General features: G+C 42.9%; 1 protein-coding gene across 8 annotated transcripts in view; it reads right to left on the bottom strand.

Annotated features, from left to right (window-relative positions):
* The window catches only part of PDZD2 (PDZ domain containing 2), a 192,568-nt gene that overhangs the window by 59,126 nt on the left and 108,416 nt on the right, over positions 1-25,026 (bottom strand). For 7 of the 8 annotated variants that reach the window (XM_039544183.1, XM_039544181.1, XM_039544188.1 and 4 more), the window contains exons 3-5: positions 17,383-17,525; positions 16,947-17,079; positions 14,824-14,991 (exon numbers count right to left, since the gene is read on the bottom strand). The exons of the other annotated variant lie outside the window; for it this stretch is intronic. In XM_039544183.1, the coding sequence (XP_039400117.1) occupies positions 14,824-14,991; positions 16,947-17,079; positions 17,383-17,525 (444 nt within the window). The remainder of the gene's footprint in view (positions 1-14,823; positions 14,992-16,946; positions 17,080-17,382; positions 17,526-25,026) is intronic. 8 annotated transcript variants of the gene reach the window in all.

Here is a 25,026-nt window from a genome sequence, read left to right on the forward strand (position 1 = left end):
AATTTTTGGTGGTGCCCAGAACGGGTCCAAGTCCCGCCCCCACACCTGCCTAAGGCTCTGCGAGGGAGTTTGGGTGCGGGAGGGATGCAGGCTCTGGGAGGATGTTTGGGTGCAGGCTCTGGGCTGGGGCAGGGGTGCAGGCTCTGGTAGGGAGTTTGGGTGCAGGAGGGGTGCGGGCTCTGGGCTGAGGTGGGGGTTGGGGTGCAGGGAGGGGCAGGCTCTGGGAGGGAGTTTGGGTGTGGGCTCTGGGCTGAGGTGGGGGTTAGGGTGCAGGAGGGGCGGCAGGGGGTGGGCTCTGGGAGGGAGTTTGGGTGTGGGCTCTGGGCTGAGGCAGGGCTTGAGGTGCAGGAGGGAGTGCAGGCTCTGGGCTGAGGCGTGGGTTGGGGTGCGGGAGAGGGTGAGGGGTGCGGCACTTACCTCGTACAGCTCCCAAAAGCAACCCACACACTTCTCTTGCAGCGGCTCCTAGGTGGGGGGCCTCCACGTGCCGCTGCCCACAGGCAACGCCTCAGCAGCTCCCATTGGCCATAGTTCCCGGCCAATGGGATCTGCAGAGTCAGTGGTCGGTGCGGGGACAGCACACGGAGACACTTCCTCCCCTGCCCCCCCGGGGCCATAGGGCCATTCCAGCTGCTTCTGGGAGTGGAGCGGAGCAAGGCCAGGCAGGAAGCCACCTTAGCCCCGCTGTGCTGGTGGTGGTGGCAGTGGCAGCCACAGGCCCCCGGGCCTTTTTAAATTACCCAGGGGCGGCAGGCGGGGCTGGGGGAGAGACCCCACCCTGACCATTGGCGGAGCTGGACCCCTGGGCCCTGAATATTCCTGGAACACTGGCACCACAGGCCCATATAACTCGCTGTCCCTGCCTAACTTTATTTAAAAAGGCTCCAGAGGTGATCCTGGCAATTACAGGCCAGTAAGCCTGACTTCAGTTCCAGGCAAATTGGTTGAAACTGTAGTAAAGAACAGAATTATCAGACACATAGATGAATTTGGTTTGTTGGGGAACAGTCAACACGGCTTTAGTAAAGGGAAATCGTGCCTCAGTAATCTATTAGGATTCTCTGAGGGGGTCAACAAACATGTGGACAGGAGTGATCCAGTGGATATAGCGTACTTGGACTTGCAGAGAGCCTTTGACATGGTCCCTCATCAAAGCCTCTTGAGCAAAGTAAGTGGTCACGGAATAAGAGGAAAGGTCCTCTCATGGGTTAGTAACCGGTTAAAAGACAGGAAACAAAGAGTAGGAATAAATGGCCAGTTTTCAGAATGGAGAGCGGTAAATAGTGGTGTCCCCCAGGGATCTATACTGGCACCAGTGCTGTTCAATGTATTCATAAATGATCTGGAAAAACAGGTAAACAGTGAGGTGGCAAAATTTACAGACGATACAAAATTACTCAAGATGGTTAAGTCCAAAGCAGACTGTGAAGAGTTGCCCAGTCACCCAGTTTTGTGAGATCCCTTTGTAACAAAACGCCAAATGAAATTCAATGTTGATAAATACAGAGTAATGCATAATGGAAACCATAATCCCAACTATACAGCTAAAATGATGGGGTCTAAATTAGCTGTTACCACTCAAGAAAGAGATTGTGGAGTCACTGTGGATAGTTTTCTGAAAACATCCACTCAATGTGCGGCAGCAGTCAAAAAAGCTAACAAAATGTTAGGAAAGGGATAGATAATAACACAGTAAATATCATAATAGCACTACATAAATCCATGGTACGCCCATATCTTGAATACTGCATGCAGATCTGGTTGCCCCCATCCCCGAAGAGATATATTGGAATTGGAAAAAGTACAGAGAAGGGCAACAAAAGTGATGAAGGATATGAAACAGCTTCCCCATGAGGAGCAATTATAAAGACTGGGACTTTTCATCTTGGAAAAGAGATGACTTAGGGGAATGTGATAGAGGTCTATAAAATCATGACTGGGGTGCAGAAAGTGCATAAGGAAGTGTTATTTACTCCTTCTTGAACTGGGGTCACCCAATGAAATTAATAGGCAGCAGGTTAAAACAAACAAAAGGACGTACTTCTTCACACAACACACAATCAACCTGTGGAACAGCCAAGGGATGTTGTGAAAGCCAAAACTGTATCTGGGTTCAAAAAAGAATTAGGTAAGTTCATGGAGGATAGGTCCATCCATGGTTAGTAGCCAAGATGGCCAGGGATGCAACCCCATGCTCTGGGTGTCCCTAGCTTCTGACTGCCAGAAGCTGGGACAGGACAACAGAGGATGGATCACTCGATAATTGCCCTGTTCTGGTCATTCCCTCTGATGCACTTAGCGTTGGCTACTGTCTGGGTTAGAAGATAAGAACAGCCATATGGTCCATCTAACTTCCTGTCTAAATTTATTCAGGGCCAGTTTATACCTCTTTCATTGAATGTCCCTAAATTATGAGCTGCAGACTGGACCGCTACAACTTTCTGCAAATGCGACTGACATTGAAAGCAATGCAGAGGCTACACATCGTACAAAACGTGGCTGCCAGACTCATCAGTTGGACAGGCCACCAAGAACTCCACTACCAACTGGTCAGCTTCCACTGCAGTTCACGGTCTCAGTCCATATTTCCAAAGCCGTTAACAAGTCAGAACTCAGCTCTATCAGCAGCTGCCTCTATGGCCCAGCAAAACAGCTGCTCCCTGCTCTTGGATAATGCAGCTTACAAAGCTCAGGTTGATATGCCTGGGAACTACAGATAAAGCATCCTTGGCTGGGGGACTCTGACTGTGGAAGAAGCTCACAGAACGGTTTAGGCTGATCCAGAGTTAATCAGCTTTAGGGCATGCTACAAGACCCTCCTTTTTGACAAAGCATTCCCTCCATGATCTGAATGACAGAAACATTTCCAGTAAATAGGAATCCAAGCAGAACCAGGGCCAGGAGCTGAGCAGGAAACACCATGAAGTCTACTAGGGGCCTCACTCTGGAGATCTAATTAACCAGGTAAGTGTTTAGATAGTACGACAACTGGCACCATGGAAAACCCAGAGAAGTTGCTCCCTCCCCAACAAGTAAGGAATGAGTTGGGGTCTTACTGTTATAACTCAGTTGTTCTCAAACTTCTGTACTGGTGACCCCTTTCACATAGCAAGCCTCTGAGTGCGACCCCCTCTTATAAATTAAAAACACTTCTTTATATGTTTAACACCATTATAAATGCTGGCGGCAAAGCAAGTTTTGGGGGTGAAGGTTGACAGCTCACGACCTCCCAGGTAATATCCTTATGACCCCTTGAGGGGTCCTGACCCCCAATTTGAGAACCCCTGTTATAACCCAAAGTAGAGAGGGGATGAAGGTGCCTGGCATCACCCAGACATCCAGGGGATCCTTTGATTCAGCACATTTACCAAGGCAGTCTCGACCTATGGGGTTTCCAGAGGAGATAAGCTGCATGTTCAGGTTTGCTTCCTTTGATGAAGCAAACACTGGCAGGCTTTCCTGAGGGGAGGCTCTGGAAATCACACTTGCTGGTCCCACAGTGTGCAACTTGTACCTCCTTTGAACCCACCATTCACTAAATGAACATGCTAGAAACCTCTGCTTTCATGCCTGGGAAGGAAATCAGGAAGCAAGATAAATGTTCAACAGCTGGAACCACCCTGTAGTTTTCTGAAGAGATGGAAATGCTACATAAACAACTCAAAGTGGTCTCCTTAAGAGTGCTTGGTCTATCACTCTGCCGGATGTCTGAATTCCACAGCATGCCTATACAAAGTAATACAACAGAGTTGTGGTGCTTTACTTTTTAAAAGGGATACTGCTGCCCAATGTGACAGGTGCAAACTCTGATCAATCTTGATGTTTATGTCAGTTTACTAAATCCCTGTATTTCTTTGGTGGAAAAATGTTCAGGTTGTACTAGCTAGGTATGTGCAAACCCGGCATTTGAAATGTACCCCAGCATTCATGAGCACAAGATCAGTTACTGCATATCTAGATACCTGTGGGTGACTGCACAGCACACCAGGTGAAGAGGATTTGGGGTGTAGTTTGGTTACCCACATAGTATAATGAGGGCCAAATTTTCCTTTTCCCCCTAACAAATGCTTTCATAATTTCTTTAGAAATCAGTGTCAGCACCCTAGCACTCTCATTCAACCCTACAACAACAATTTGCCGGCTCCATGGGACAGAAAGGAAAGAACATAAGCCCAGATCCTACACGTTATTCAGTGCAGGTGGACCTCTGAAACCAATGTCACTCTGTGCTGAACCACAGACCCACTCATGGGTGGTAGCTTAGCTTGCAGGGTTAGGTAAAGGGTTCATTTCCATACTTCCAACTAGCTATTAAAAGTTAAAATGAATAAAAGTGATTTTTAAAATTAAGAACAATGTCCTATTAAATAGAAAGAAACACTGGAAATTGCTTGTGCCATTAGTCTTTGCTGTGGCAGAGATCTTCAAGGGGAGGCAGCCACTGACAGGTTCCCTCTTGGCCCTAGAGATAATGAGATCCATCCAGCTAAACCAACCTCTCATCACTCTTTAGATTAGCTTTGCTTTTATCTGCTATATAACATGCTTTTTCACCTTAAACAGCTTTTGGACTGAATTAAATTAAATTCATTATAAACATTTCTGAGAAATCCGCAACACTCTTATTCTATTTTTGTATCAATATTCAGGATTTGAAGACAATGTTAGAAAGGGTAATGATACGTTTATTTGCAGTATGTTATTTAGACATAGATGTCTCTGTGGAAGAAGCTCTTGGAAGGTAAACAAAGGAGACAAACTAGGAACTCAAGCTGTGTGGAACCCTGTTTATTTGTGTCTGTAGTTTGTAATTGTTTTCTCTAATAATTGTCCCCTGTTTAAGATAGATTGTGATTCCATATATGACAACAGAGAATATAGCTGCTTTATTTTATTTTCAGGGGGACTTTTTGTTCACATACTGAGGGTGGAAGACCACAGGAAGCAGTCTTCATGCCTAGTCACAATGTAAAAATAGCTCTGCTGAGAACATCAGATCTCGCTTACACTATCAAAGCTAACAATTGGAGGGTACATTTCCATGATATTTTTGGTATAGCACTTTGAAATTAGTTTTAAAAACACTGTTTGTGTCATGCTGAGTACATAGCACGATATGCAATACTTGGGTATCTAGTGTCTTTCATACCTTACGTATGTATTATGTGGATTGTATTTTTTCAAGCACAGCATGTCTAAAATATAATTTAACTGATCCCAGCTAGGGTTGGATTGTATACAGTTACAAGAATTTGGGGATAAACAATCTGCAGATGTGATAAAACAACATTTATGACAACTCTCAAAGTCCTGGTGCCTTTATTATCTTTATGTTAACGTCCGCTAGACTGCAGGGCCATGATAGTATCCGTTTCATTCTAATGTCACGGGGAGGTTATTTTTAGGCTGCTAAAGGCAGTTCATTTCCACCAAATCTGGGCAGCTATCCAAGTGGCCAAGAGAGAAATAGCTGGCTACTATATCTGCTGCTTTGCGGAAAGAAATCTCATTCACAAAAGAAAAGGGGCCTGGAGACCCTGCATTGCAGATAAAGTATGTTTCCATTACCGTGCTGACTTTCAAACATTTTACATGGAAGAATAAGAATTATAAACCTGCCAAGCATGAAGGGCACCTTAATGTCTTCCAGGGGTTTCTCAAACTCATCCATAGTGTGGACCATATCTTATCAGACAACCTGTCACCTAACCACCACCTGCTTCCATTCATGATGGCAGATGCCACCTCCTCTTTGTGATTATACAACATCTCTGTGGCAACTGAAGTAATTGCTTACGTGGAAGAGTCATAGCAGGAAAGAGTCCTTTTAGCTTCTTGTAATGTGATACAGCAGTTGGGATTACTGGGATGCACCAGGAATACTCAAATGAACAAGGCAAACTGGATTTCGCCCTTAGACTTTTTTGCAGCCATCTCTTATCCAGACTTTTCACTATCTTTATCCTAAAAACGTACATTTTCCCACTTTGCTATATTCACTATGAGATCTATTGTTAGTCACAGCCCTAGGTAAGCAGGACTTGGGGGTTGATCTGGCACATTAGGAGGTACTGCACCTCAGGAAAGCACATTGCCTCCAGGAGTAACTTGGCACACAGCGTCGGAGAGCTTCAAAAGGAGTGTAGCATTCACAGCTGGCAACTCTCAAGGTGATGCTAAGAAGGGGCAGGGCCAGGGTTCTCTGGGGTGCCTGGTGCCTGAGGAGGCACTATCAGGGAGAAGCCCCTATACCAGAAGAGTGCAGGAGTTGCAGCTGTGTCTGGCACAGGGCTGCAGCGAGGGAAGGCTCCTTGTACCCCTTCCCCAGTACACCTCTGCAGGGGCTCCCCATAATCTGACCCCCAAATCTCTCTCTTCTCTATTTCTCCTGACAAAATCCCTTTCAGCTTAAAGCATATTATTTACAAAAAGGGGTTTTGGACATAGCAATTCCATTTACAGTTGTATTTCAGAGCTGATTTCTGGAATTGCAATGCCCTAGTGGGACTCAACACTGGAGTCCTCTGAGTAATTAAGGTCCTTCTCCCCCACACAATTAATTGTTGAGTTATGCTTCCTGTTTCCTTGCAGTGCTAATGCTTTCTCTGAAATATCTGTTTCAGTGTTTCCAAGAGAACTTTTGACCCCAGTGTTTTTTTTTAAACTTATGGCATTGTTATCTTCTTCCTTACTGCACTTGCACGGCTAGAGGTAATTACATACGGATTCTCCAGTAAGACACAGAGACTTACAATGGGAAATAACTGAACATTCCTAAGGCTCAAATAAAGAACTGGGATGAACTCATCTCTGCACATTTACAAAACAGGTTGATTTATTCTCTTTCGGACGCATACCTTGCCAAAAACATAAGGTGGGTTTTGGCATGAAGAAAGAAACACAATTCACACATCAGAGGTATTTAACCTTTAACCGATGACATCCTGTTTCTGTTACAGCAGGATTGCTGCGACCCCCCGAGATTGAACAATCTCTGTATCCAGTACGTTAGCAACCTTGAGTCATGGCAAGCATTTAAGGCCAAAGCAAACCTTACCAAAACTCCTGCAACAAGAATCGAACAGTCACACAGCTGGGAGCATTTCCCTGGTCCAGTAATGAGGCTGCATCCTGGGCAGTTGTACAGCCAGGAGACTTTGGTAGGAAACCTCCTGCACTGCCATAGATGTTGAGTCAAGCAGCAGAGGTTCACACAACCAGAATGACTGAAGTGATCTTTGTAGGCCTTTACGTGAATCCCCCACAACCATCTTCTGGCCTGGCCTAGCTCCCAGATGGAATCCTGTTGCCCACAGATTCCCCTGACAATGGAGACTGCAGCGCCGGAGGCCTGGATTTAGCCCCCCATGTGCCTGCACAAGTGAACACTATCTTCCCAGGGCTCTGCCACTGGCCTGTTCTGTGACCTCGGTCAAGTCACTTCCCTGAGCCGTGCCTCCGATTCCCCATCTGTAAAATGGGGATGGCTTTGAGATCTACTGATGAAAAGTACTATATAAGATTAGGTAACAATAACAAACAATTATTATTAATAATAATAATCTGATTGGCTTTATCATTTTGTATTTAACAAGATAACAGCACCAGACATAAAAACAAAGGCCAAGAATTTCAACAGTGACTGTTCAGCAGTGTGGGTGCTCAGATGCCTTAAGGGGCCAGATTTTCAGAAAATTCTAAGCAACCACCTTCTGAAAAAAATCAAGCCCTGTTAAGGAGTCCCAAGTTGGGCACCTAAACACTGAGGGAGCCAAAATCTTCACCAAAATCTGAAACTCTTGCCAAAGTTATTTTCCTCTTAGTGCTATTTCATGTGTCTGTTTTGTTTCCACCAATACAGTGACCCAGCAGAAGGTTAAAGTTCAAGGAATATGGTAGACTTTCCAGAACAAAAATGAACACACACACACCCAAACGGAAATAATATTTTACCTGCCCCTCCCTGCTTACACACATACAAATAGGTAAAATTAACATAAACAGCACCATAAGCACCAGACTCTCACCTTTTTAATATTAAAATCCCAAGAGTGATTTGAGACAATTTAACACAACAACATGGTCTCACCTGAGAACTCCATGTGTGAAGTTAAGGAACGTTTTGGCTAGACCATCACGGAAACAAATGCACTCTCAGGATTTTAATATAATCCCTTTTCTGCCTGGTGGCACAAGTTTTATTAATGTTAGAACTTGAAGGGATGTTTCATGTTTCAGGGCCTTTGCACAGCCAGACTGGGTACAAAAGAGTTCCTATTAAACTGTATTTATAAAAGTTTTGCTTTAGTGTAATATAATGCTTGGATTTTAAATAAGCCACAAGGGTGATATTTTTAAACTGCAGCCTCCAAGTGCTACTGAGCTCTTCATTTCTGTGCTACAGAGCTCCTCTCAGACTGACTACTGCTTGGCCGAAAAGATTTTAGTAGCAAAGCTAAGAGAGCAAGTTCCTTCAAATCTTAGGGGAAATCCTGACAATCCAGCACCTGAAGAGAGCTGAATTAAAAAAAGAAACGTGTGGCAACCATAGTCAGCTGAATTCCAATAGCTACGTTTTGACACTTGGCAATGCCCGTTTGAATTCAAACATATCTTCATCATAAACCTCATTGTGCACAGGCAAGCTGCATCAGGTTTTTCAATTCTCAAAAATGTCCTATAAAACTGCAATACTTGCCCTGAAAGAGATATATCCAGATCTGTCCTTTACTATGTCTCGTTCAGTGTATCTGCACCTCGCCTGCTACGCACTGATAGTTATACATCAGGGTTATAATTAAGGGTGTGATTTTCAGAAGTGGTCAGTGCTGAACTAACTTCTCTCATTGAAGTCAATGGGAGCAGAGACAGACAATGCTGAGTGCTTACAAAAAATCTTGTCCCATAATTTTGTAGGATCTTTCAAATCTAAACTCAAAACTTGTTAACTTAAAATCATGTTGATCTGAACAGTTAGTACCCATGTTTGTTACAATAACTCCTAAGGTAACTAGAGCTGAAAGAGACTAGAGGAAACAGTTTATTAGTTACTATGTGCTTTAGGCATGGTTAGTGTTCATGGTCAGTTTCCCCTTTTCCTGTGTAGGATTTTCACATATAGCAACAAGGGAGAGCAAAATATTTTTAATATAGGAATCTGTAGTTGTAAAGCTACAAAAAATTGGCAGGGAGACCTCAGGGCAGGTGTTACCCCTAAAAATGCTTCTTAGTCAATTTAAAAAAAAAAAAGATAATGTCACATTGGTAGTATCCCACCTCAAGTCCCCGCAAGTAGGCAAGTGTTATCATCCCTTTTTTACAGGTGGGGAAACTCAGAGAGATGAGATTTGACTCAAGTCAGTGACAGAATTGGGATTCAAACCCAGGAATCAGGTCACGATTTTATGATCTCCAAATCTGGAGTAGCATCCCCCCACAGAAGTCAAAGGAGTCACACTGATTTTACCTTGGTTTGACACAAGAGGACCTAGTTTCTGTCGTAATTATTAGGCCAACCCTCCTCCCTTATATGCAAATAATGCTCACTATGTTTGTTTCTGAGAAATACCAGACAAAAGAAGCAACAAACTATTAAAAAGTGAAGAACACAAGAATTATCAAGTCCTTGCACAAGGTAAACCAAAAAGAGCCACTGTCATGCCGATGAGGAGAGCTGCGCTTTAGACTCCTTTTAATCCTTCTTGATGAGTGCACCCCTCTGGGGCAGGTTTTGCCATCTTCACCCTCCTCTGAATGGAACCACACAGTCCAATCTCTCTTTGAATGGGTCTCTGGGCAGCAGCGCCTCTGTTTACCAACCCAGTTAACCCAACAGACCCAACTCTGTTTGACACCCGTAAGTCCTTTTCCTTATCTAAACCGTACTCTTTCCTTGCAAGCTTAAGTGAGTTCCATTCGGCCCAGTTACCTCCATCTCTGGGCTGGCAGAAACAGACTGTGCTGCTGCATTCCTTCTCTCCTTCCTTCCATGTGTCTCCCCCAGGCAGCTGCTGACAACCCATTCAACCCCCCATTCTTCCCAAGGGCACAAGTATCTTGAAAGTTTTAATATCCCCTGTGATCCAAGGCTCAGGCCTGAGAATAGTAAACCTTGCCAGCCTGGCTGGAACTAGGCAGAGGCATTCTCCAGTTACTGTTTCCACAAGGACTCTTGATATTCTCTGGATTGTCCCTTATTTTTGCCATTGTTTTATTTCCTGTTTGTTTCCCTCCAACAGTCTCCTTTGATTTAACTCCAAACAGGTTAATTGAGGTCCATCTGAGATTCATAAAAATAATGCCCATAACTCCCTCATTCTCCACAACCACGGTCATTCTACTTCCAACCCTGAACATTTGAAGAAACTTTTTTATTTCACAAAAGATGGCTATTATTAAACAGGTTATGAGATTCCATTCACATATTTTTTATTTTAGCATCTGTAAATCATGGCTCTTTTACAGCACGTAAGTACAGAAAAATATACCTAAAACCCTGAGCCAAGGAGGTGTACGCTTGCTACATGTTTTTCATAGGTTTCTGATATCAGACTACTTTTATTGGGCCTATACATACCACAGCAGGGACCAAATCACACGGTTATTACCAAACGTGGAAAAAAATCATTGCTGTATCTGTAGAAATTCTACAACAAGGTATATAGTTATACTATGCCACATGCTTGGGAATCAAATTATACTGCCATCCTGATTGGACTCCGTGCCTTGTAAATTAAAAAAGCAAACCCTTGAAAGGATATGGGAGGCCCTGCACGCTGTAGAACAAGTGTGGTTTTACTGTGCAGAGAGAGGCCGAGCAGAGCAAGGCTACAGCTAGAGTTTGCGCAGCACTGCTTGGTAGGCTGCAGAAAACCCACCGAGGAGGGAGTGCAGGCCCTGGATGCAATTTGTGGGTCTCCGACTACACTGTCCATACACAGGGGCCAGCTGCTGCAATCCTGCAGCTGGAGTAGCAGTCACAGATTAGGTGCAAAAATATTCGGCACCCTTTCCCGGATAAGAGGAGGGAGGATTCTTCTTACTTGGCCTAAGGAATGTAACAGGATTTGACCAACTTAACAATCATACCTCCCTTGGACCAGTTTTACACATACGGCTACTAGACCTGAAGAAGATTAGAGGGAAAAAAATGTATTTATTTATTTCACTACTTTCCCCATTTGCAAGATCTTTATGTATCACTGTTCCCCTACAGCTCGTTTCCGCTAGTATTTTTGTGAATCTCTAACACTAACAGTGGAAGGGGAACGGAAGTTTCAACAGCACTGAAAAATGTAACTGCAAAATACAAACCTCTGCACCGGGGACTCAGAAGCAGGTGAAGTGACTGAAATTACTTTTAACTCATGTTTGGAAATTGACTAGAATTCTAGGAGACTGTGTCCCTTAACCCACACATAATAAAGATTTGCAACAATTAATTTTAATGGTCAGTGCTTTACTGAACCACAACTTTATAAGCCATTATTGTAGTTTGAATGTGTAATATCTTGTAAGAATTGCAAAATGAATTTTTAATCATTCTTTTGTCCGAGACGCCCACTCAAATTAGCACACAAGCCCTACAAAGTCCTGGGCGAAAAAATGGTGGGTGCTGAGCATCCACCCCATCAGCTCCCCATCACCCCTCCCAGCACCTCCCACCTGCCAGGGCCCTGCGGATGAGCGCCTCCCCCCTTTCTCCCCACACCTCCTGTGCCGCGAACAGTTGTTTCATGGTGTTCAGGGAGGCTGGGAGGGATGGGGGAGGAGTGGGGACATGGTATGCTTGGGGGAGGGGCAGAACTGGGGTGGGGCCATAGGGGAAGGGGTGGAGTGGGGACAGGGCCTGGGGCAGAGCTGGAGGTCAAGCACCCCTGGCAGTTTGAAAAGTTGGTACCTGTGCTTGAACCCGTGGTCTCTCACATGCTGGGTGAGTACCCTAACTAGTAGGCTAAAGGTTAATGAGGAAGGTCCTCCCCCTGGCGGTTTTGAGGTGTTAGGTGGCCTCTGAGCATGGATCAGGCCCCATACGTGAGTTAGGCAGAGGAGTGCCTATCCTTCCCCCCATTTGTGCATCAGTAGCTGAGACAGGCACCTCCGAGCAGCTTGGATTTAGGCACCTATCTCTGAAAGAGGGGCAGGGCTTAGGACACATCCCTGTCTAGTCAGTATATCCCACTGACTAACTTAGGTAGCTCCCTGCCTAGCGTGCTGGCTGTTTAGGCTCACATTCTAAGGTGCCTCTCTCTCCTCATCCTTTGTATAAGGAGCCTAGGCATGCCTAACTCAGGCTTCGTGGATCAGTGTTGTTCCTGTGATTTTCTAGGCACCGAAAAGTTAGTGACACTCAGTGTCACAATGCCTGAGGCCCCTTTGTGGATCAAGATCTTCAAGAGTTTGATTACACAAAGAGAGGAAACAAAAGATGGCTATTATTAAACAGGTTATTAGATTCCATTCACATATTTTTTTATTTTAGCATCTGTAAATCATGGCTCTTTTACAACACTTAAGTACAGAAAAATATACCTAAAACCCTGAGCCAAGGAGGTGTACGCTTGCTACATGTTTTTCATAGGTTTCTGATATCAGACTACTTTTATTGGGCCTATACATACCACAGCAGGGACCAAATCACACGGTTATTACCAAACGTGGAAAAAAATCATTGCTGTATCTGTAGAAATTCTACAACAAGGTATATAGTTATACTATGCCACATGCTTGGGAATCAAATTATACTGCCATCCTGATTGGACTCCGTGCCTTGTAAATTAAAAAAGCAAACCCTTGAAAGGATATGGGAGGCCCTGCACGCTGTAGAACAAGTGTGGTTTTACTGTGCAGAGAGAGGCCGAGCAGAGCAAGGCTACAGCTAGAGTTTGCGCAGCACTGCTTGGTAGGCTGCAGAAAACCCACCGAGGAGGGAGTGCAGGCCCTGGATGCAATTTGTGGGTCTCCGACTACACTGTCCATACACAGGGGCCAGCTGCTGCAATCCTGCAGCTGGAGTAGCAGTCACAGATTAGGTGCAAAAATATTCGGCACCCTTTCCCGGATAAGAGGAGGGAGGATTCTTCTTACTTGGCCTAAGGAATGTAACAGGATTTGACCAACTTAACAATCATACCTCCCTTGGACCAGTTTTACACATACGGCTACTAGACCTGAAGAAGATTAGAGGGAAAAAAATGTATTTATTTATTTCACTACTTTCCCCATTTGCAAGATCTTTATGTATCACTGTTCCCCTACAGCTCGTTTCCGCTAGTATTTTTGTGAATCTCTAACACTAACTGTGGAAGGGGAACGGACGTTTCAACAGCACTGAAAAATGTAACTGCAAAATACAAACCTCGGCACCGGGGACTCAGAAGCAGGTGAAGTGACTGAAATTACTTTTAACTCATGTTTGGAAATTGACTAGAATTCTAGGAGACTGTGTCCCTTAACCCACACATAATAAAGATTTGCAACAATTAATTTTAATGGTCAGTGCTTTACTGAACCACAACTTTATAAGCCATTACTGTAGTTTGAATGTGTAATATCTTGTAAGAATTGCAAAATGAATTTTTAATAATTCTTTTGTCCGAGACGCCCACCCAAATTAGCACACAAGCCCTACAAAGTCCTGGGCGAAAAAATGGTGGGTGCTGAGCATCCACCCCATCAGCTCCCCATCACCCCTCCCAGCACCTCCCACCTGCCAGGGCCCCGCGGATGAGCGCCTCCCCCCTTTCTCCCCACACCTCCTGTGCCGCGAACAGTTGTTTCATGGTGTTCAGGGAGGCTGGGAGGGATGGGGGAGGAGTGGGGACATGGTATGCTTGGGGGAGGGGCAGAACTGGGGTGGGGCCATAGGGGAAGGGGTGGAGTGGGGACAGGGCCTGGGGCAGAGCTGGAGGTCAAGCACCCCTGGCAGTTTGAAAAGTTGGTACCTGTGCTTGAACCCGTGGTCTCTCACATGCTGGGTGAGTACCCTAACTAGTAGGCTAAAGGTTAATGAGGAAGGTCCTCCCCCTGGCAGTTTTGAGGTGTTAGGTGGCCTCTGAGCATGGATCAGGCCCCATACGTGAGTTAGGCAGAGGAGTGCCTATCCTTCCCCCCATTTGTGCATCAGTAGCTGAGACAGGCACCTCCGAGCAGCTTGGATTTAGGCACCTATCTCTGAAAGAGGGGCAGGGCTTAGGACACATCCCTGTCTAGTCAGTATATCCCACTGACTAACTTAGGTAGCTCCCTGCCTAGCGTGCTGGCTTTTTAGGCTCACATTCTAAGGTGCCTCTCTCTCCTCATCCTTTGTATAAGGAGCCTAGGCATGCCTAACTCAGGCTTTGTGGACCAGTATTGTTCCTGTGATTTTCTAGGCACCTAAAAGTTAGTGACACTCAGTGTCACAATGCCTGAGGCCCCTTTGTGGATCAAGATCTTCAAGAGTTTGATTACACAAAGAGAGGAAACAAACATACCACAGCCACGGCACTTCAGTTGACCTCTCTTAGCTTCCATTTAAAAGTGAATGGAATGTAATTTAACTAGAGAAAAAACACATTCGGGCTCGTGTGTAACTAACAGACATAAAAGTTTGCAGTGCTACTTCACACACTCCTGCAAGACGGTAATACAAAGATATCATGATCTCAAGTTGAGCACACTGTTTAGTTTTCTGTAGACCATCTTTAACATAAAGGAAGCGCTAGTTTAATTAAGATTTTTTTACACAGATGAATGGTTACATTTTAGGCTGTAGGAGCACATGGCATGACTACAGATCGAAATCAAGTAACAATGTTAAAAGATTACCAAAGCCACACTTACAGCAACCTGTGCTTCAGGAGACGCGCTCACTCCTTTGGCATCTTCGTCCTCTGGCTCTTCATTCTCTTTATTATCAGTGCAAGAGGTGGTATCTTGGACTGAACAGGTACTAAGTAAGTCAGGCAAACTTGTAGAGGGATACTTGAGAGACTCCTCTTCAGTCCCTTCCTACCAGGAACACAAAAAAATACACATTATGTCTCTCACAATGTACCATTCAAATGCATAATGAAGCTTTGCTATTTGATAGGAGGCATTTGCTCTCCAGATTAAAACCCAAGCAAATTACTCATTTTTTCAAATTTAATCCAATTATATATTTCAATGTGCTAAAACTTCAAGTTTCAATTAAAAGTTCCCTGTTCCTGCCCAGATTCATTCAGAAAGTTCATGAAGATCAGTGAACCTTCCAGTGAACAAGGAGGGAGTTTGTATGAAACAAAAAGCCAGAAGAGTTCCACATAATTTTCAGTTTACATAGACCTAGTCATTACACAATGGACTAGTCCATTTCATTCAACAAATGTGTAACAAAGACCAGGGAGTATTCTAGGAAAATAGGCATGACATACTCTATACATGACCTCATCTATACACAATTTCTGTGCCCATGTAACTGCTTTGCATAACGGTATTTTGGGCTGTTTGGTTTTTTTTAACCAGATAGTTATATTGCTACACCTCTGATGTAAACACAGTTATACCAGTACAAACGTGCCTTATACCAGTCTAATTCATTCTCCTTCCCATAGAGGAATAAGCTCTGCTGGTATCAATGCAGCCACACTGGGGAAAACTAGGCGGGAGGTGAGGCGTGGGGGTTGTACCATTTTAATTATATTGGTATTGTTAAAATGAAATAACTTTTGCACGTAGACAAACTCCATGCATTTTGTAGAATTCAGAGACATCAGGAGGCAGATTATAACATGTTCACAGGAAAAAATATACATATATACACTTCACACACTTACAACACACACATATAGGGGTGATATGAAAATTCCCTTCACAACGCTGTCAGTTCAACTCAGTCCAGAATCTAGAACATTCAGGCCCTGATTCTCCATGATCTTGCTTACTTTCCAGTGTAAATAACAACACAAAGTACAGGGCAAGAGCGTTCTATCTCTGTCAAGACAAATCCAGGGCTTACGTGGCAGTTTCCTCATACAAACTATCGTCCAAGGGGATCTCACGGAACTCACTACACCTATTTTATTTCTTATCTTGAGCTGATTGGAATCTGATCCTCAAATATGAATGACTACTATATTCATATTTTATATATATATATATATATATGAATAAAGCAAAGATTGATATACTTCATTTGTCAGGCTAGCAAATACTCTTCCCAGGAATGTGAAAACTGAATCTATAGAGATTGTGCTGACACAAAGTCTGGTCAGAACCCGAAGAGCTTTTTGTTGCAAACATTCTTGTAGATTGTATAGCTGTAATTGCAGCACAATTGGAGAAGGAATTTGAAGAAGGAATTCATGTAGGCTGATATGCCCCCTTTGGAAGATAGCCCAAATGTCTAACTGTTTGCATCTATTCAAAGTACGTTGTCGTCAAGGTGAAAACTGGCGGAGTTAATACTACACTGTAATCCCGACAAAGAACTTTGATGCACTTCGGTGGCTAATTAAAATACTATATAAATTTTAAGTTCATGCATCTTGGTTTTTGTCCTTGAACACCCTGGGACATTTTCTCTTTTTGATAAATGTGAACACTGGGCACTGGAAGGAGTTATCAAAGAACATCCAGAAAAGATTAAGCCTCTCTATTGTATGTACAACTAAAATCTATATCCCACCAAATTAAAGGACCAGCTAGGCTAGACGAACAGTGACAACGGCATTTTTGGCACGTATTTAATGCTCAGCCTACATGATGATCCACATCTCTAATCATTCCTATGATGAAGAAAGACTAAGCCCTGTTAATAAATTGGTTTCATCTTATTTGCATGAAACATCACATCACTTTAACTGCAAAAAAATTACTTCAAGTTACTAACATAAAAAAATAAAGACTGCAAATACACAGAACAACATCTAGAGACGTCAGGCACTCAGGTATTACAGAAAAGAGTGAGATGTAAAGTTACCTACCCTGCTAGCTACCACCAGCTCCACTAGACCTGTAGCAGATCGCAGAATAGCCACAGCTTCCTGATGGGAGAGTCCAACCAAAGACTGACTGTTGATCATTAGGAGCTCGTCACCAGCTGTCAATCTACCATCCCTATAGAAGAAAAGGGGGGAAGCATTCTGAGCCTAAGTAAAGGTTCTTACAGCCAAACTGTGCAGAAAAATGATATTTAAATGCAAGCATGCAGAAAAAATGAATAAAGCACAACTAAGTTGGGTCCTAAATACTTTTTAATATTTGTCATTTTATTAGCCCACTCTCTGTCCCAATGTAAATAAATGTTTTTACGGACATGTGAGCAAACTTCCATTATCCCTTTTTTGAGTTCTGCTGAAAGTCGCATAAACAGATCAATCAAACCTACGTAGCCTTGCGAAGGAACAAACATTACATTACCTGTGAGCAGAGCCTCCTTCCTCAACATGCGCAACAATGATGCCATGAGGGGATCGCTTTGATCCTCTTCCTCCTGTAATCTGGATCCCCAGCCCGTCTGTCCCCTTCACCATGTGCATCTTCCAGATGTGGCATCCTTCTTGCTGAGAGAAAAGGTTTAAAGAGTCCTTGAATTTTGTATTTAGATAATAAAATAGTGTCCTGAAAATACCTAGATAACCAGGATTCAGTTAATCAGGGTGGGGAGAAAGCGATGAACACAGGTAGGGCTATCTATGGGCCTGATTGAAAGCCCATTGCAAGCAATGAAAAGACTCCCACTGACTTCAGTCTGGAATCAGTCCCCAAGTCTCCTGTCTGTTTATGGTGCATGAGTATCTAGAGCTGCTGAGCGTAGTCCTTTGTTATCTACTATCCAAGGGTGAAGGAAGCTGAGAGGGGAGCAGGTACCACAGACCAGAGGTTCGGCGCAGAAGTCTGTTCTCATTGGTGATCACTGAGTTTATTTCTCTGCACGGTACTGAAGTGTTTCTGCCCAGGCAAAGGGCTGATGCCAGGTGCTAGCACTTTACCGCTGCACTGTTTTCCATTCAGCAATACTCAGCAGCCTGCAGGGCCGAGGCCCTAGTCCAAAACCATTTTAATTGAAAGTCAGAAACATTTGCAATAACTGAATAGAACAGTGAGATGTTATTCCAGGGCTGTGAGGTATCTTATATTTGGAAGGGTACAAGGATAGCATGGATGTCATTACAGCATGGATGTCCTCCGTACTGCTGTATTTACCCTTCTAGAGGCACTTGCAGTATTCCCTATACTTAGAAATATCACCTTCAGTTTAACAACTGCAGTTCGTAAGTGCCCATGATTAGTGCTGACAATGGTATGTACATTCTTGATCGTAAATAACAACTGACAGTGAAACATACATTTATTTTTGTTTCTTTCAATTGATAACAAACAGACACTTATCCAAATGGCTTAACATGCTCAGAGCGAAACAGAACACAAATGAATGACCTGGCCCTGAGGAGTCACGATGTCCATTGAACTGACTGGGATAGCTCTCAGGCTCTACCAAGCCCAAAGGAAAAAAATTGAGATTACTACTAAGTCAAATGAGAAAAAAAAATGTATAAAAAACAACCTGAAATCTCTTACACAGGAGTTGATTATGATCGAATCTGTGAGTTTTACAAACTTGGGAGCTATGCAGAAACCCATATAACTGTGAGACAACTTTTCTCAGCTTGTTGAAGTCACTCAGCTTTGGTTTATTTCTTAAATGTCATCTCTCTCTCTCTCTCTCTCTTATCTATTTCTGACTTACCCTACTCTATACACAACCAATGTTTTTACAGTACACAAAAGTGCAGTACCGAAAAAAGGTCCATGATCGAATTGCCATTTCACGCTGGATAAAGTTAAACACTGTGGGGAGCATTTAAAAATTGCTACTTGTTTCTGAGACGCAGCATTGTCAAGTGCCCTGGTGAACCTAAAATTCTTGGCAGCAGCACGCATGTTATTAGGAAGCAGTGTATATCGGAGTCCTTGTTCAGGGTGGGAAAGTTTTACAGTGAAGCTTTGTAGCATAAGTATTTTGGGCCCAATTTTTCTGAAGCTCTTAAGCGCAATGTAACCCCAACAGGAGTTTTACATAAACAGCAAGGTCAGACCCAGTATGTGTGTAAATGGCTGGGAACAAAAAGGAAAATGATAGCTAAATGGTATAGAATCTGTAGAATATAGCCATCAGTGGTAAGGAAACTGGGTCTGGAGAGTTAAAAACGGTGCTTAAAATACAATTTAAGAGCTTGACCCTGAAAACATTTGAGTCTGTGAAACTTCACTTCAAGGAGATTGCTCACCTGAGTAAAGTTATATATATGTGCTTAAGTGTTTTTAGATAGGATCAAAATCATCAACAAAGCATGATCTCCTAATTTAATAATGGGCCATGACAGAATGAGGAATACTTTGAAGAAAATTAGAGTGAAGTATGGAATAACTTGTTAAAAGGCAAGAACTAATGTCAAGTATATTTATCTACCCTAAAAGTGGAGCTATACAGTTCCAGCACACTCTGGAGAATTGTTATTGCTATAATAAATTGGTTTCTCTCATAATAAAAATAGTTTAGCAGAGAAACATAAATTCTCCCCTCAACCAAGATTAAGCTACAGAGATGGCAATTATCTTCAACACAGGCTGCACGTTTGAGTGACCAATCATGGAATTACATTTTAGAATCGAGGGCCTGTCTATACAGCAACACTCAGGAAAATTAAATCCAAATTAACTCGGTGAATTAAAAATGGATTAGCTAAACTGCATTAAATCCCCATGTGGGTAGTTAATTAAGATAAACTTAATTGAGGTCACTTTAATTCTGAATGAGAGTGTCCACACAGGGTTTAATGCAGTTTAACTAAGACTATGTCTCCACTAGAGACCTAACAGCAGCACAGCTGTCCCACTGCAGCTGCGCCTCTGTAAAGTCTCCCGGGTAGCTGCTCTATGCTGGCGGGGGACACCTCTTCTGTCCGCATAATTAAACCACCTCCAACGAGCGGCAGTAGCTATGTGAGCGGGAGAGATGTTGACCTAAGATATGCAACTTCAGCTATGCAAATAGCGAAGCTGAAATCGGCGTATCTTAGGTTGACATAGCTACCTGGCCTTGAGGACAGTGGCGAGTCGACTGCTGCCACTCCCCCGTCGACTCCGTGGTGGAGTTCCAAATCTATACTAGACACAATAAACCGATCCCCTATAGATCGATCACTACCCGCCATAGACGTACCCTAAGAGGCTACTCAGCCTGAGAAAGGGTGGCCAAATCTGACCCCCGCTAAAACAACAAAACAGACTGAAGTGTGCAAAAACTATTTCATTTTTTTAAAAACAGTTTAAAATGTGTTAACTTTCAATTCTATTGACTGTCCCCTCTGGTCTCGTATTATGACATGATCTTGTACTGGTCTTTTCTAAACTAAATGTTCTCAAGCCAACACTTTCAAAAATGGCTGAAGTTAGGCAACTTATTCTCCAGTTTTTAAAAACCAAAATTTGTGTGTGTCATCTGGAAATCTGGCCACTTCATTAATAAATATATTAACCACCACCAATCATAGTTAAAACATTTCCCACACATACACCCCTTGGGGCAACTTGCTGTTACATTTTTGCATGCTGAACATTAAACATCTGCTCCTACCCTTTGGTAACTGTGTTTCGGGGCTTGTCTTCACTAGCTGTTTACCTGGAGCTAATGGGCTGTCAATGAACCTGATGCAGCGAACATCTTTGTAAAAGATGTCTGGGGAATGTCCACACTATATGTTTACTGTAACTACTCCCTTTTTTGTGTAGGGGTGGGTACCTATACCTTCTGTGACTCCATAAAGACAAACTGAAGTACCTCCATACTGCCTATAAGTATGTCCCTCGGCCCGCGCCACTTCCAGCAGCTCCCATTGGCCCGGAGCAGCAATCCGTGGCCAGTGGGAATCGCGATCGGCCAGACCTGTGGAAGGGGCAGGTAAACAAACCATCCCGGCCCGCCAGGGGCTTTCCCTACACAAGCGGCAACCCCAGTTTGAGAAACCCTGGTATAATCCCTGCCCCAGACGATGCTGAATTTAATCATAGCAGTCATTATTACTTAATGGTTCAACTACATTTACTTCTTGATGCTGGTCAGTTTAATGTTTTCATCGAAATTTCTAGTCACTTTCTCCATCAAATTCAGAGTAGTTAGTTGTCATCACATTTGTAAAGGAAAGAAATTCCCGCAACAGCTCCCCACCCAACCAAAATGCTAATGGAGCCAAAGCATTTCAAGTGCATCAAAGAGCCAAGCTAGAAAAACAAGTTTATCCAGCCCGATCCTATGAGGTGAAGTCTAGTCACTGACATTGGGGGTTTCAGTATTTCACAGATTCACTGAGTTTAAGGTGAGAAGGGACCAGTTGCCCTTGTGCTGAGACCAGGAACTTGGATGTTGGCTAAAGTACAGCTTCTAGAAAGGTTTCAGAGTGATAGCCGTGTTAGTCTGTATCAGCAAAAAGAACGAGGAGTACTTGTGGCACGCATTTGATGAAGTGGGTTTGAGCTTATGCTCAAATAAATTTGTTAGTCTCTAAGGTGCCACAAGTACTCCTCCAGCTTCTAGAAAGTGATCCAATCTGATTTTCTGCATCAAGAGATGGAAAAATCCAACATTTCCCTTGGTAATTGGTTTCAATGGTTAATCCCCAGGATGCACTCTGTATTTTGCTCACCTCCTTCAGTTCAGACTTCGTGTGAGTGTGCTAATATATTCTAGGAAAAATGGAAAGTAGCCCAAGTTACTTCCTGACCATTTAAATGGCTAATACTTTTCTGTGGCTGTTTTTATAGCTGTGTCATTCTTATGCGGCTGTACTGTTTTTCTAACTTGGCTCTTCTCAACATGCAAAGTGTTTTTGGATCAGATTTTCACTCACAGATCATAAACTTCAAAGTGCATACTTTAAAATAATCAAATTATTTTAAAACAGTATTAATATTCTACAATTAATTACGAATGAAATGGGTCATCTTATGTAACAGAACACAAGAGAGAATAGAGTTTGCTAGTTTCAATGCAGTCTCTGGAGGCCATTTTTCTATATCACAAAACCACTGCACATTGGGCAGTCTTTATTCAGAACAAGTCTTCATCTGGAATTGTTAGTGTGTTATAGATCAGGAAGGAAGTGCATCGCCAGCACTATCTGTGGAAGCTTGCATTATGCCTGCTCCGAGCACATGACATCAAACATTTGATTTCATAAGTGCTGGATTCCATCATTAATAAAACAAAAGGGAACATTTTCCTCCAACTAAAATAAATAAAATATGATAGACCCTTTTCCACATTGCAGCTAATTGTAAGAGTTTAAAAAGGCTTGATTGAATTTGAGTATGTGGTATTCAAGAAGCTACAAATCTATACACAAAGAAACCCTGCTTTGAAATCTTTGAAAGAAAAATTTGGCAGTCGAAAGGTGTAAATAAATGGAAACAGAAATGCAATATGTAGTCCAAAAGCCAGACAGCAAAATGGAAAATATAAAGGAAAGAAGTCTAAAAACAGCAGCTCAGGCCATAGTAACTGTTTCAGCAGACCCTTTCATAAATAAGCAGAAAACTTTAAATAAAAACGGAGAAGTTTATGAAAGTTGCAGTAATCACATATCTTAAATTATATTGGCTTTTCAAGATTTACAGTACTGATGGGTGCTAAAGAATCTCACAGTTGACGCACGATGCAAAAAAATAGGAAACAAAAGTGCTCTCTCCTCTGCCACAAAGCTGCGTTTTGAAGCCACAGTTTTTCTTAAATAACAAGGCAGCATTTGCAGTGGACCTCAAAGGACTTACACAGGAACATAAGAATGGCGATGCTGGGTCAGACCAATGGTCCATCTAACCCCGTATCCTGTCTCCTGAAAATGGCCAATGCCAAGTGCTTCAGAGGGAATGAGGAATCACTTCAGAGGCAATCATCGAGTGATCCACCCCCTGTAGCCCACTCCCAGCTTCTAGTAATCAGAAGCTAGGGACACTCAGCGCATGATGTTTCATCCCTGATCATCTTGGCTAATAGCCATCAATGGACTTATCCATGAATTGATCTAGTTCTCTTTTGAATCCTGTTGTAGTTTTGGCTTCACAACATCCCGTCAATGAGTTCCACAGGTTGACTGCACGTTGTGTGAAGAAATACTTCCTTATGTTTGTTTGGAACCTGCTGCCTATTAATTTCATTGGGTGACCCTTGGTTCTTGTGTTATGTGAAGGAGTAAATAACACCGCCTTATTCACTTTCTCCACACCAGTCACAATTTTATAGACCTCTATCATATCCCCTCTTAGTCATCTCTTTTCCAAGCTGGAATGTCCCAGTCTTTTTAATCTCTCTTCATATAGAAGCTGTTCCATACACTTAATCATTTTTGTTGTCTATCTGTATCTTTTCCAATTCTAATATATCTTTTTGGGATGGCCAGAACAGTATGGAATATTCAAGGTGTGGGTGTACCATGGATTTATATAGTGGCATTAGGATATTTACTGTCTTATTATCAATCCCTTCCTAACAGTTCCTAACATTGTTAGGTTTGTTTGGGTTATTTTGTTTTTGGTTTTTTTATTGCTGCTGCACACTGAGTGGACATTTTCAGAAAATAATGACTCTAAAATCTCTTTCTTGAGTGAAAACAGATAATGTAGACCCCCTCATTTTGTATGTTTGGTTGGGATTATGTTTTCCAATGTGCATTACTTCGTATTTATCAACACTGAATTTCATCTGCCATTTTGCTTGCTTTTGAAGCCACAGAGACTTTCTTAAATACTAAAGCAGCATTTGCAGTGGACCTCAAAGGATTTACATAAGATCATCATACTGGGTCAAACCAATGGTCCATCTAGCCCAGTGTCCAGTCTTCCAACAGTTGCCAATGCCACGTGATTGAGAGGAAATGAACAGAACAGGTAATCAGGCAATCATCAAGTGATCCATCCCCTGTCTCACAACATCGACTTGGTTATCACACTGTCAGCTTTTCACTCAGGGCAGAAGAACCACAAGACAATCAATCCTGTACTGGGCAAAACAGAATGGGGACCAGATTCAACCCAAGATGTAATCCCTGGCATAAGGCTTTCAAGGCAGAAGGTCGATCATTGTTGATGGTACAATGCAGTCACAGCCCCTTACACTGGAGGGCCAATAAAGCCCCCAAACGAGGCAGGAGGCATTCCCCACAGCATCCTCCACCAGTGGGGCATTTGGGAGAAATTACAGTAGCTTCCCACAACAGCACTGAGGGAAAGCAAAGATACCACTGCTTGCCCTCTCTTGGGTTGAATCCCACCTTCGGGTGCATGAAACAAGGCAGTAGCTGGTAGATTAATTTACTCCTCCATGAACTAGGTTTAGTGAATCCAGCCAAGTGTGTTGACATGAAGAATTAGTGAATAGCCATCATTCTATACATCCTAAATATTATCATTATTGAATCATGCTTTCAGCAATGGAAACTTGATATGATTTTTTTCAGGTTTTTAATGCAGCAATTATTTCAATAATGTATAGCAGGTAGATTTCATTCTCTGATTTTCTTTGGAATACTTTAAAGAATGGACTGTTTAGAAGGGACTCTGCCTTGTTCCTTTATTTCATATTTTTAGAGGCAGGTGTGTATACACGGGACCTTGCTTTTATTACTAGTGAAGCAAGCTAAATGATTTTGAATAATGGACAAATTCATTTTTTAAAAAGTCTGTTTGTAGACAATCTGCAAGCAGGCTAAATTAATTAATAACTTGCTCAATGTGAATAGTCTGCCCATCTCTAATGCCTAGTAAGTTCCCCAAGTCCAACTGCTTCTGAAATTGATCTACTACCACCCACCTCTTTGCTTCAGCACTGGAAGTTGAAGACCTTTTTAAGAATACAAGATGGAAAGCACCAATACAATCTTCCCAACTACCAAACAGAGGCTAGATGCGAGCTAATGGCCTACCTGTGAACCATTCTCTAGCCCATCTTCAATCTCATGAACCATCATCCACACCCACGGCTCTTATCTAACACAAGACCTCTTGCCT

The sequence above is a fragment of the Mauremys reevesii genome, linkage group 6, assembly GCF_016161935.1.
Source record: "Mauremys reevesii isolate NIE-2019 linkage group 6, ASM1616193v1, whole genome shotgun sequence".
NCBI classification, from domain to species: domain Eukaryota; kingdom Metazoa; phylum Chordata; order Testudines; family Geoemydidae; genus Mauremys; species Mauremys reevesii.